Source organism: Sylvia atricapilla, chromosome 1 (assembly GCF_009819655.1).
Source record: "Sylvia atricapilla isolate bSylAtr1 chromosome 1, bSylAtr1.pri, whole genome shotgun sequence".
Classification (NCBI taxonomy): domain Eukaryota; kingdom Metazoa; phylum Chordata; class Aves; order Passeriformes; family Sylviidae; genus Sylvia; species Sylvia atricapilla.
This window is the reverse complement of record NC_089140.1, coordinates 14,499,289-14,513,304: the sequence shown is the minus strand read 5'-3', so window position 1 is coordinate 14,513,304 and position 14,016 is coordinate 14,499,289. Positions and strand designations below refer to the sequence as shown.

General features: G+C 41.6%; 1 protein-coding gene across 2 annotated transcripts in view; it reads right to left on the bottom strand.

Annotated features, from left to right (window-relative positions):
• The window catches only part of KIF5B (kinesin family member 5B), a 33,344-nt gene extending 21,642 nt beyond the window's left edge, over positions 1-11,702 (bottom strand). For both annotated transcript variants that reach the window (XM_066315192.1, XM_066315201.1), the window contains exons 1-7: positions 11,342-11,702; positions 3,919-4,006; positions 2,353-2,426; positions 1,827-1,931; positions 1,378-1,426; positions 1,025-1,080; positions 819-906 (exon numbers count right to left, since the gene is read on the bottom strand). In XM_066315192.1, the coding sequence (XP_066171289.1) occupies positions 819-906; positions 1,025-1,080; positions 1,378-1,426; positions 1,827-1,931; positions 2,353-2,426; positions 3,919-4,006; positions 11,342-11,467 (586 nt within the window). In that variant the 5' untranslated portion in view covers positions 11,468-11,702. The remainder of the gene's footprint in view (positions 1-818; positions 907-1,024; positions 1,081-1,377; positions 1,427-1,826; positions 1,932-2,352; positions 2,427-3,918; positions 4,007-11,341) is intronic.
• Positions 11,703-14,016: the final 2,314 nt, after the last annotated feature.

Genomic DNA, 14,016 nt, shown 5'->3' with positions numbered 1-14,016 from the left:
CAAATTTCCTTAGCGCAGTCCCCCCGCTTGAACCTTCTTACTTAGGAGCAGTGAAGCAGAACTGCAAGATTGAAACATTCCTTAAAAGGAATATACTTTTATTTTTGATCTTTAACTGAAGAAATTAGAAGAAAACACTTATCTTTTCTTAAGGACTGTATAATCTCTCTTCTTGAATAAATAACTAAACACAGGAAGATTGTGAAACATCCTCAAATTGGATCTGAGATTTCTGACAATCACCTCAGTTGTTAAGAACTCAAGTCTTACTCTGCATGCACCTACATCTTCTCTTGTCTTCTCTAACCCCTCTGTCAATTCCAAATCCTGGTTCTTGTGAGAATTTGGAGACCTATGACATGGATCCTTGCAACTCAGTTGCATGCTACAGCCAAAAGTCTTGGGATCTTGGGATGCTGTTTAAATCTGCAGCAGGCCTGAATTCTGATCAGCTGCTCTTAGAATATGCAACAGAATGATCAAACTGTGACAAGCCACACTTACAGATTTCTACGTTAATTGAAACAAATTCCACAAGCTGGGATTTTGCTCTATCCTTAAAGCAGAACTACACCTTTTTCTCCAGTAATGCATAGTTCCTCACTGATGATTTCCTTCCTCATTTCGATCTAAGAAGTATGATCTAACCAGAAATGAACTGAAATACTTGTTACTGAAAGACATACTGAAACTGCTTATGCCAGACCCTTTCAAAAACCTGGAGGGTTTAGCTCGCTATTTGTGCCTTCCCTCCTTTTTTAAGGTATGCCAGAAGCACACAGATAAATCACTAAGAGGAAACAGAAAATGATACTTACTTGTAACTGCTACGTGACGATTTGATTTTCCTTCATCTATGGTATCCATAACTTCTTCTGGACTACATACAAAACGCTCTGTGCAACCCTTTGGAAAAAAAAAAAGGGGGGGAGGATCGTGAAAAATAATGCCACATCAACAAGGCACAAGTGAATGGTGCACACAAGAGGAGTGCAAGCTGAAAATACATCAGACTGATGCTCACCTTTACATAGGGAACTCTATTTTTGTCCTCATGAACAGAAAGATTGGTCTTTGAAACTGGAAGAGAAAACATTCCAAAGCTAAGGCAAAACTGAATGAAAGCACTGGGTACAATGCATGCCCGAGTCATTAATGCTACCTCTCAGCAATACTTGACAAAACCTTAACGTAAAAGAAAGCACCACCACTGCAGCTTTAATAATACTATATAGATGAGCTCCAAGCTTTCCCATTATGATGTACCTTTATAATGCAAAGGTTATTAGCATCATGAATACCTAACTAACATAAGGATTTTTTAATACATCCCTCCAGAATAATTTATTTTATATGTTCAATACAAATAAGTCTTACCATCCAAAAGGTCCCTTATTTTATCCAAGTATATTTCAAAATATGACACCTAGAAGCAAGAAGAGGAAAAGAGATACATTAGAAGGCAAAAATGCTTTGCTTCTTGATCACAAGGATTCAGCATGATTACTGTGACCTCCCACATAACACTACATCCAGCTCAAGTTCTTAAGGCTAAACTAAAATACACCTTTAAGAAGAAACTGTTTTGATCAGAAGTTTCAATCACTATCAGCACTGCCACAGGTTATCAGCACAGTTTCCATCAATGTTCAGTGGAACAAAATTAAAGTGTTAACATAATTCTTGTTTAGGAAAAATCAGTTACTTCAGTAATAACTCAGATTATCAGGTTTCCAAGTTACAGGCATTTGAAACAGATACAGAATATCCACAGAGTACCTTCAAGCTTTAATACAGATTAAAATAAAAATGAAGAGAAGTTTTACCTTAATATGAAACTCAAGATTCTCATCCATGGAGTAAATATAATTAAAAATATCTTGCACTATTCTTGGAATAATGCCCATTCCATCTGGGTCATGAAGCTTCCCCTTAACAGAAAAAGATATAGCAAACAATTAATACTCAATCCAGAATTACAAACAGTATTCAAACACAAAATATCTGGTTCAGGCTGACAAACAAAATGCTGACAGGTATGATGCACTTACTCTATGAAGTGAAGTGAATTATTCATTTGGCCCCAAAATTCCCCAAAACTGGAAAGAACAGCCTCAGAACACTCCCTAACTACAAGTGAAAATGCTATTGATATTCTTGTGTTTTGCATCCTGCTACTGAGGGTGAAAAAGCCCCACACTAATTACCATTCTCAGTTCTAAAAAAAAAAAAGCAATATCAAAATGTTGCAAGAAGAAAACAAGCAGACATCTTATTTCTACAAAGCAGAGACTACTGTGATGAAAAGACATGACAATGACAATAAGAGAAAATTATTTTAACATTTCTTACTTCCATAGTGTGTGTCTTTCCAGATGATGTTTGCCCATAAGCAAATATTGTACCATTGTATCCCTCAAGTACATCTAAAGGAAAAGAGTATTTTTATTAGTGTTCATTTCCTTCATGCAAGCAGGCAGGTCCTAAAATGTCCTGCAAGTTAAATCACTCAGTGTTTGGGAACCTTGTGTTAGAGTTAGGGGGGTGGGAGGGAAGGTGTTCCTCCCTCCACCTTTTAATGCATTTTGCCATCACTGACTGTGTCTTAGAAGCTGGCTGATTAGAAGCACATGTTTCTTCAACCAGAAAAATCAGGACTTCACAGTTAGGAACAAAAAGGAAATCAATACAATTGCCAGGCTGAACAGAAGGTCTTTGATATCTCAGAAGAAACCAAACATCATACTTTCTGCCTTCAGGAAAGTTTAATTGTCCAGTTGTCATGAGAATGGGCAATGCCCTAAGTGTCAAACATCCTCCTTTTAGGCCATAAGCTTCTATTTCAGATTATGAATGAACCAAGCAAGGTTTTAGATTGAGGGGTGAGGGGCTGGTGGGTTGGCTTATTTACATGTAAGTTACTGTAGAATCACACCCTGCAAATAAACTTTTATTTTCCAAAAACAAGCACGAGGAGATACTCCAAATGGAGAGGTCTTTGCCACTCCATCATACTCATAAACCCCTTTGTCCCACCACTAGAGCTCATTTGCCACTAGATGCAGCACAGTTGAGAAATGTCACACAGAGCTCAGTGTTTTACATGGAGAAAAGGGGCAGCATTACAATCCTTAGCTAAATTCAGTTTTCAAGAAGCAAACTTCTGGCCTCAGCCTGATTATTATTAACTCATTAAAGGGCTAAATACTTGCAGCAGCATGAATTTGCCACAGCAATTTACTTTTCTAAGGATGAGATATTGGTATGTTTACCCAATATTCTGTTATCACTAATAGTTGGCATTTCAGGGATTTCTGACCAGGCTTTGTAAAGCTATTTTGAAAGTTGATTGAATCAGAACTTATTGATGCCCTCAAGAAATGAATCAATTTTATTTTCAGGGAACTAGCCAATTGCTTACTACAAAAACTTACTAGGCCAAATCTGAGAATTTGGCTTTGGAGAAACTGTACACCCTGGCATGCACAGCAATAACTCACATTTCACAACTTTCGTTTCCTCTTGCATGCCTCCAAACGAACTTCTGTATGTTGATTTTCACCAGGAAATTTAGGGGGACATGGGAGGGTAGATGACACTCCTCAAACTTATTACTAACAGTTACTGTGATTAATTTCTGACAAATTGTTTTAAATTAACATTTAATTTAGAGAGAAGTGTAAAAAAAACCCTAAAATGTAACAGGTAAATGCTACCAAATGTTGCAATCAACTGAAACAGCAGGTTAAGCACTGACATAATTTATTAGGTGACCTACAGGGTGACTGTGTGGTGCTACAATCCATGTCGGCACTTATTAAACATTCCGAAGATAAAAGGCAGCAATAGAAGTATTAGATTACTGAAATCCACAGGAATATGAGATTTTCTTATGGTAAATTTGCCCTTCCACCTTACCTTTGACAATCTTTTTAGCACAGTCATTGTATACTTGTTCTTGTGATGTGTTTGACTGGAATACACGGTCAAATATATATGGCTTGGACTGCAAAAAAAGAAAAAAACAAAACAGAAGACTTATCAAAAATGCTGGAAGAGGAACTGGAAGGTGTCTGTTAATAGTTTACAAGTATTCTACACTGTCTCAGCCCAACCTTCTATTTTAAGCACCTGAAGACTGTAGCAAGGAAATCAGCTTAAACAGTGTTGCCTAAATCTTCACAGAGGAAAGCCTTGAATTAAATATATTGGTTTCAAAGTGTAATCTACATAGTTCTGCAAAACTACTCTGCCACATGACCTCGAGTTACTTGATTTACAAGGGAAGCCAATGCTTGGTCTGTACATCTGAGAACCCCTTATTCTCATCTACCCTGGTAGCAGGCTTCCTCTGGTAAACTTGAATTATTAAAAACATACACCCCACGACACAGAGGTATCCATCTTGATAGTATTTCTTGAAAAAATCCAACTAAAAAGAAACATCCAACACAAACTATTGTGCCATGTAAGATATCCTTAAAATAAATTTCCCCAAGCAGAAGGAAAGGCACTACTGAGGAAGGGAACCTTTCACAAGACTCATTTTGGAAAAGACTACATAAGGAAGATGTGACAATTTTGAGGGGAATGTTGGATATTGTTTTGTTTTAGAGAAGAGATTTTCCTGACAGCTCTAAGCAGCTGACAATCCATTAGGATATAAATGATTATGCTCATCTTAAAAAGCTCAAATTTTTGTAGCACTTTCAGAGCTTGATTTTGCAGGCAGTCGAGCACATGGGCAAAGTTTACAAAGAACCTAGGTCAGTTAACATTGTTAAACTCCCTGAAACTGTTAAGATAGTATTTATTTAAATTTTTAAGTATTAAATTCTGCATAAATTTAATTATTACCCTCCCATAAGGATATTCTGGACTTGCCTCTCTGGCAAAGAAACAAGTATGACTTCCATCTTTTACCCACCCACATTTCCCTTCCCTGGCCTGACCTTGCACTTGTCTTTTAATAATATCTAGCACCATACCAAACAAAGCTTTTTCAGACTAAACACATTTATCTGAGGCCTTGAAATGAGGTGGATGAGCGCCCTCTTGGAAAAATAATTACAGTGTTCACTGTATAAATGTGTTCAAGAAACCACAAGACTCGGTAGGCAGAAACTGTCCCTAAGGGGCTGAAGTTCGCCAGAACACAGTGGGGAAAACATCACCCTTCTGCATTACTCATTTCAGCTTCAAAGACACTTCAAATCCCTGTGTTCTACAGGTAGAATTGAGGCCATTAGATGCACCAGGAGGGAGACAACTAACAAGTAACCCTGAGGTAAGAAAATGAAGACTGAGAATACATTACACAAAAAGGAAGATCCTATAGAAAAGATGACACCATGTTTCTCACTAGCAGCTGTAGTTTCAAAAAGCCTCAAATTACACAGCTATCAATCAGCTACACTACACACTGGAAGTCAGCTACATCACAAAACATTAATCAGCTTTGTTTCGTGCTCAAGTGCATATTAATATGAACTGAAGTAATTCCATTGTGGAACAGAAAATTAAGCTGCAAGGCCTTCACTTGGGCAGCACTGCCTTTAATTGATGGTGTATATTTATACAGTGAAAGCTGCTAAGCACATGACCAATTTCAATTTCCCTCAAGTTAACAATTGCTACCAACATACTTAAATGCTACCAACATACTTAAACCAACATACAAAAACTTAATTTTGGCCAAGAGAATCCTCACATGGGGTTCTCCTGTAACTTACCACTTCTCCATCCTTTCCAGATGGAAAGTGGAATATTTGCTTACATGTCCTCATTCTTTTATCACACCTATGAAAAGCCATATTAGTGGCATACCCCTGCTCAATCATCACTGAATCAGTATCTAATCAAGTAGGCTTAGACAAGCAGGTTCCAGGATAATTATGTTTTAAGAATGCAAATTACTCCCACTCAGTATGGTTTCACATCTTTGACATCTACAATGTCTTATCACGTCTCTCTACAGTCTTTCTGCAGTAAACAAGGCTAAAATAGTATTACACAGATTACCATGCCCTAGAAAGTCTCCCCATTACCTTTAAGAGATTAATCAAGAAAGATTAAAGTGTCAGATATTTTTTCTGCACCAGATGCCTTTTCTTCCCCAAGTAGTAAACAATCAGACACAAAAGGCCCAAGCAGCATTAGTGTGTGGTATCCCTAACAGCAGCAGTGTCACTAACACAGTATAAGCCTGCTCTGACACACTCCAGCAATTTTCAGAAACTGGTGCTCAAATTCTATTGAAAATTTAATACATATGGTCTTATAAGCAAGACCTAAAATACCAAGCAAAGGAGCAGAACTTCTGACTTCCTCTCTCAGAATCTTTTAGTTCCTTGCCTAGCATTTCTTTTGTCTGTAGTCAACCACAAGACAACTTCAGCTCCCGCAGTTGCCTTGTACTTGAAGGGATGTGGTCTCACAGCAAAACAAACTTTCCAAGTGCTCTCACAGCCTTCAAAAAGGTGCAGCTGCCAACAAGATTTAGCAGTAGTTAAACTGAATCTTAATAAAGGGATGATGCTGAACTACAGTTCCACAGCTACCTTAAAGACTAGTTACCCATTATGTAAAAGGATGCTCAGCCAATCTAAATTACACAAAATTTGGACAACGTGAGTTTCTGTGGAAAAGTTTTTTAATCAATATGTCCAATGAGGACTACAGAAAAATCTGCAATCACAACTACACTGAAAACTTACATCAAAAGTCCAAGAAATACTTAAGGTTATCTCCATAGACGTAATTTAAAAAAAACCATATCACTATTGCAACTTTCCATAACGTATTGAGCTGGTTATTCAGAAGATCATCTGAGTTCACCTTACTTTTTATGCAGTAGTACCTGAAGCAGTCAGCAGTGAAAATTCACTTGAAAAATCAGTAGCATATTTTTCTACCACAAAACATCCAGAAGCTCTTTAGAGTGCTTTTTCTAGAATGGACAGTTAAAACAGAGCTACATTACCTACCAATGCTTAGTCTACTCTTGCTGAAAGGCAAAAGTAGTACATAATGGGCTTACTTTGCCTTTAAGATCTGCATCTATATTAAAGAATGTTTTTCCCATCAGCACAAAATATGTTAAAAGAGTAATCCAAAATGCAATAATTTCTGGAAAGTATGATGTCAGATACCTGACTCACTTCTTCCTATTACTAAGCTAAGGTATTGCTGCTTTGACACACCTAATCAAGTCCAACACTCCCAATGGGTGAGAACGCACAGCTATAAACTTAGTTTTACGATAAAGAAAGAGGGTTTTCTTCTTGTCTCAGCCCCATGCACACAAAAGTGCAGCTGATACAGAACAGGGAAAGAATCTCAGCTCTTTTTGTCTCCTTTTTCTTATTTCTGTGCAAATACTGCAACTCAAGTATTAACTTTAACAGCAGTTATTTATTGCTATGGAATGACTAAAACATGTGATTTAAAACACTGTGACTAGAAACTCAATTCCCAGAATGGAGACAGAATATTTTCTGAATAAATGTTTCAGCCAAATTTTACTTTAGTAGAAAGGTTCTTCTAAAGAGAAAAGCAAGCACTGCTGTTTATAAAAACTGTCGCTGAATTTCAGAACAAAACCCCAGCAAATATGAGCGAGGTGTTTCTAGGCAAGTGGCACTGCAGCCAGGGAGAAAAGCTCTCCCTTTACAGATTCCTGCATACCAGAATATTTCCCTTCTGTTAAATCATCACACCACTGTCACCCTGAAAAGCACCCTGAGTTTGCTACTGAACATTTAATGGAATAAAGAAAAAGAAATAGAGAGTAATACTGGAAGAAGAGCATTATTTCAGTGAGAGATTGCAATTCCTGACTCATATTTAAAGTTCCACTGTAGACACTGCTTTTATCACATTAGCAAATAATAATAAAGTTACTTTAAGAATGCATCTCACTCCTTGAATTTATACAGTCCAATACAGCCTTCAGCATTTTTCTTTTGAAAAACCTACTTCTAAAAGCTGCAGTAGTAAGTAGCAAGTGACCTTTATTTCCTGATTCTAACAACTTTCTAACCTAGCCTTGTCTCATTTATGATCCAACACTAGTTTAAAAGATAATGAAAAAGCAAGCCAAATGTCTCAAGCTCTTCCCTAGACCACAGGGGTACATTTTACACTAAATAAAAATAGTACTTAAACAAATACAAAAATACAGACAAGTAGCCACGATTCTTTCCTAAAAGCCATACAAATAAGGAATAGACAAAGATGGTTACTAAAAACCATCTGGACAACAGAGGCATACTGCCCATTTCTGTGCACACTCACAAGGCCTGACCACTTCAGCCACTGAGTACTGCTGCTTTTGGTTCATGCTTCAGTTCCAAACCTCTGAGTGTCACTGTATTCACCAACGGATCCTTTGGGCAGTTTAAGGATGAACAAGACTATGTATAGAAAGGTTTTTAAAGACGATGTATAGATGCTTTATGCAGAACTATAAAGCTGTTTAGTTGCAAGTCGTTTTATATTTGATAAACAAAGGACATAATCCCATATCAAGCTGCTCTTCCTCCCTGTTTTATCTTACTCAAAAGCCTGAAATCCACAAGCTAATTGCTATCAACTTTCACATACAGGTACATTTCTCATGTTTAACTTAAAAGTCATATAACGAGCCATCCCATCATCTCTTTTAACAAAATTCTTCTATTTAATTAACAGGAGAAGCCATTAGGAAAAAAAATTAGAATATTAAGACGGAAAGAAGCCAGATGTAAGTAAAAAATTAAAAGCCCTTTACCAGTTAAAAAGTTTCATCCTGTGGAGAGAAAATACTTCATTTCAGAGTCTGCTCTTTAAAGAAGACCAACACTTTATGTCTCCTCAAACTGCTGTTACACACTAGCTACAGTTAAAACTATTATTCTATCTAACACAAATCAAAATGACTCACTTGTCCAGAAAGACAACAATGACATACATGGAAGCTAGGAAAAGAAGGGAAGATAGCTAGCTCAAGGATGACAGAGGAGTCAAGGAAGGAGGGGGGTTTGGTTATAGCCACTGATTCTACTCCCCACCCTCCTCCAGAGGAGTCAAATCTGCCGTCTGGGATCAGCTCTGCTTCTGCTGCCTCCCAGTCCTCACCTCCCATGGAGCCTCACAGGCAACTCCCAAGTTATTAACGCAGCCTCCACTGCTCCAGCACCGAGCCAGGTGCCCACAGGAGGTGTGAGTCCTTCAGGAGGCTGAGGAAAGCAGCTATAAAAAGCCAAAAGTGGCTCAATTACTGCTCAACAGGCAGCACACGTGACAGGCACCAACAAGGACAGAAACCAAAGAGCTGAAGTAACCAAACACACAGCTTAAGGAGGAAGCCTTTTAGACACTGTTTCACGAGCACTGCCTCTGTTATTGTCCCTTGGGCAACTCTGCAACACACAGAAACAAGTGGAGCCTGGCTACAGGCTCAGGTTAGAGGGTCCCATAATTTGTAAAAACTCAGTCAAGCTATTAAAAACAAACTCACCAAACACAAGTTATTGTCAACAGTTTTAGAGATTCAAGTCATAATTTTGAGGATATTAATCATGTCCTATAGCCACCATTACGAAGACAAAATCGGAGAGTATCAAACTTTTATTCAAATTTTGTGAAACAAGACACAAATACTGTCACTGCTACCGAATTTAATAATTTTTGGGGCATTTTTCCCAAAGTCAGATACAGCAAGCCCTGGATCCAGGACAACTGGGAAAATTGCTGTGATTTCTAGCAAGCAGAAATCACCAAGGTACAGCTGGCAACACTGAACATCAACCCTGAGCAGAAAGCCCAACATGACCCCTCAGGAGCACACCATCAAACTGTTCTACTCAGATACAGAACCACCTCAGCACCACCGGCATTTTAGATAATTTTAAAGTGCACCTAAGGAGTATTTTAAAAATACAAGCTTTCATTTATACTAGGGCTCCTGAAAGAAAATCTATTTTTTTAAAGTTAGAACACATCAAGGTTTCTACACCGAACTGCGGATTATAAATAGAATATGCACTGTCACAATGAACAGGTACTCAGTGATGAAAGTAAGATTATTCACTCTAGTTAATTTTTCCACTTTCCAGGACTGGTTCCTTACTCTGAGTTTACCTGTACAACCTCAGGAAGAAGTGATGTACTCCAAGATAGTAAATTGCCAGCTGAAATAAGTCCAAATTACCTCATTTCACAAGCATGCTATTGTTCTTGTCACTCCAGACTCATGGAACTCCGTATTTTATTGACAAGTTCAGCTGAATATTAACAGACTAAAGCACTAGTATAGCAACTCCTCTTAAAGTATTTTATTAAATTGCCTCCTGCAACTTCAGATACTGTGCAAAAAAACTACTATTGGTAGCCTCAAAAAACGAAACATAAACCCCCCAAATTTTTAGACAGATAATTGGCATTTAAGTTACTTTCAGCAAGAATTAGCAGTCTCTTAAGAAACATATTTACATGAAAACACAAATTAAAAGTTAATAAAAATAAAACAAACATTAGGGCTAAAGTATGTTTGTTCAACACCAACGAAACCAGGCAATAAACTACTGTACTTTATTTTTATATTCCAGCTCTACTTTGTAGCTAAATATGATCCACTGAAGAAAAAGGAAGGATTATCTTTTCCTCTGCACCATCCATATTGTTTTTACCAGGCCTTATACATGCAAGGTGACTTCAGTTAAAATCCATTTACGAACATGTAGTAAGGCAAATGGTCTGTTTATTTTGATTTAACAACACAAAAAGAAGCTGTCAGCTGAAGACTGATTGTACAGATCTCGAGCACTAGTTCTCTGGAGCCTGCACTGTCGTTCCGCATTTTTTCCCCAAAACTCTCCGCAGACAATTCTGGGGCGGCAGCTCCCACGCGTGCACTCCGAGCGCGTATTGAGCAGTCACACAGCCCGGCCGGACGCCTCTGGGAGCGCCCGGCCGGCGGATACAGCGCGGGACTCGCCCTCACTCCGCACTTCGGCCTTTCGCTGGAGCCTTTGTCAAAGGTCTCCCGACCTGCCCCCACCGCGCTGTCCCCACAGCCCCACGCCCCTCTGCCCCCACCGCCTCCCGCCCCTTGCCCCGCCGTGCCCATACCCAGCCCAGCCCACCCCGTCCGCAGCTGTCCCTGCCCCCTTTCCCCTTTCCCTCGGTCTCCAAGGAGGCCGCTCCCCTTCCCGAGGCGTCCCCGCCCGCGGGCGCTCCCGAGCCCTCCCGGCGCACAGCGCCCATCCCCGCGGCTCTGACCCCGCCGACCCCTGACACCCCTCCCTCTCTCCCTCCCCGACGGCGCTTCCCGCCCGTCCCGCCCGGGGCGGCCCCTCACCGCGATGACGACAGTGTCTTCGCCCTGGAACTTAGCGATGTACTTGTCGCCTCGGGCCACTTCGGACTCGTTGAGGGGCCTGAAGCGACACATCACTTTGATGTTACACTCCGCCGGGTCCGCCATCTTAGGCCACCGCCGCCTCCGGGGCGCTCAGCTCCGCCGCCGCCAGCTGCCACCGCCGCACCGCCCGCGCCGGGGGTCTCGCAAGCCGCCGTGGCCGGGAAACCCGCGCCCGCCCCGGCAGGAGGGAAAAGGGAAGGGCTCCTTCCTGGCCGCCGCCGCCGCCTCCTGCTCTCACTTCCTCCCCAACATGGCACCGGCCATGGCGGCTGCGGCCGCGACTCCCGCCCCGCCCCGCCGCTAGGGCGGGCGGGTGACGTCACCCGCCGCAGCGTCCGCCCCGCCTCCAGCCCCACCCTGTGCGCAGGCGCGGCAACGCCCTCAGGCGGGCGGGGGCGCTGGAAGGGGCGGGGCTGCCTCAGGCGGGCGGGGCTGCCATGGCACCGCCTGCGGCCGCCGCTAGCGCCGCCCCGCACCTGGAGTCACGGAGCCGTAGATTCGTAGAATTAGGGAATCATAGAATTGTAGAAGCATGGAATCATCGAGGTTGGAAGAGACTCTTAAGATCATCAAGTCCAACCGTCAACCCACCACTACCCCTGTGGCCCCTACAGCACTAAACCATGTCACCCAGCATCAGATCCTAATGCCTCTTAAACACCTCCAGGGATGATGACTGCCACGTTCCTGGGCAGCCTGACATCATCCACACAGAATCAGTTAGGTTGGAAAAACCCTGAGGTCATCGAGTACAACATATGACCAAACACCATCATGTCAACTAAATGCCACATCCAGTCTGTCCTTAAACACATCCAGGGACAGCCGCCGTGGCTTTCCTCAGTAGCCCATTCCAGTGTCTAATAACCACTTCTGTGAAAGAATTCTTTCTACTGTCCAACCTGAACCTTCCGCCGGCCGTCTTAAGGCTAGGACCCCTTGTCCTGTGGCTGGTTGCCTGGGAGAAGAGGCCGACCCCGACCTGGCCACAGCCTCCTTTCAGGCAGCTGTGGAGAGCGATAAAATCACCGCTGAGCCTCCTTTTCTCCAGGCTCAACACCCCCGCTCCCTGAGGCAGGTTGTCGGCCAAGGGCTGGGGGCTGAGGCCTCGCTGCCCGCCCTGGTGAGGAGCGTCGGGCACTGATGGAGCGCCTCAGCTCCGCTGGCAGCCCGTGTGGGAGAAGTGTCGCCGGCAGGACGCCGGGCAGTGCTGGGGACAGCGCTGGATGGGTGACAAAACTCAGGAGCCGAGTGTGAAGCAAAGGCTTAAAGCAGGTGGTTGATATGGGAGCCTACGATATTTGGGATTTTTAGTTTGTTTGTTTACGTTTCTTTCCTCTGCTGGCTAAAAGGGGAGAGAAATCCATGAGTTAGTTGTTCACAGACGGCAGGGAGATGCCAGTGTGCCCGTGTGTCTCATTGCCTGCGTGCATCCTGGAGCTGGAACACAGCGAGTGGGATCAGAGCGCACGCAGCCCACAGCTCGTGGTGTCGCCCCCGGGGTGGAAACTCTCACCACCTCTTCATCCCAAATGAAGAAAAAAAAAGAAAATCTGGACAGCAACTATTTAAAGCTTAATTTATTGCAAGTTTTGTTTATGTATTTATTACAGGTGCTCTAAATGTAGTTGACCAAAACTTAAGGACTGTATCTAGACAAAAACATCAGGTAAACCATTCTGATAGAGAGCCCCTAGAGTCTCACATTTTTACAACTGTGCCTTTTATATCCAGGCGTGAACTTTCAGACTGGAACAAAGTACAAACTCACAGTTTGGCTGAGTTCAGTCAGTTTCCTGACAGAAACCATGATTTGTACTGGAAATTTTTCAAATAGCCTAGAAGTTAATAATAAAAATTAAAAACAAAACAAAACAAAACAAACCCGAAAAAATTTAGGGAGCCTTTCTCTTAAGTTAGTGTATTTTAGTAGGCCAGAATGACTCAGAAGAGCAGAAGTGCTCTTCAGAAGACTCAGAAGAGAAGAAGTGCTTCCCTTAAAAGTACTAATTTTTCATCATAAAATGGGGGGGTACTACTGTGAATTTTAACAGGGGCCATCTGTAGTCAGGCATCCCCCATTTTTAAGACTTCTCAGTTTAGGGGTGTCAGTGATGTGTTTTTACTTAGGATAGGTGTGCAAGCCAAACACTTCAAAACTGCTTCACATGACTGAAGAATAACCTAATAATCTAGTTGCATTTGTAGTTTCTTTTAACAGAGTAATGCAAAAAATATTTCTGTGCCTAGTTTATCTTATGAGGTAAGCTAAGTCTTCTAAACTGTGTTCATGTTGTAACAAGTTTATTTTTCCGCTGTGATTAAAAATGTGGCAGGAGTGTGCTGTCTTATGCAGGGCAGCAACAATGACACGTCCACACCTATAAGCACATGTGGAAATAGTTGTCTGGAGAAGCCAAGATACAGGCTCAGTCTGTAGAAGGTGCAGTGCTAGTCCACAACATCTAGCATATTAGATACACACGGACATCTGTCCACAGTTTTCAATAAAATGTTTTTAACATAATTGTTATTAGGTTTTGCATGTCAGAAAACCTGTTTTAGTTGGTTGCTATTTTAGAAATTGCTACCTTCTATCTCAAGCAGCAAGA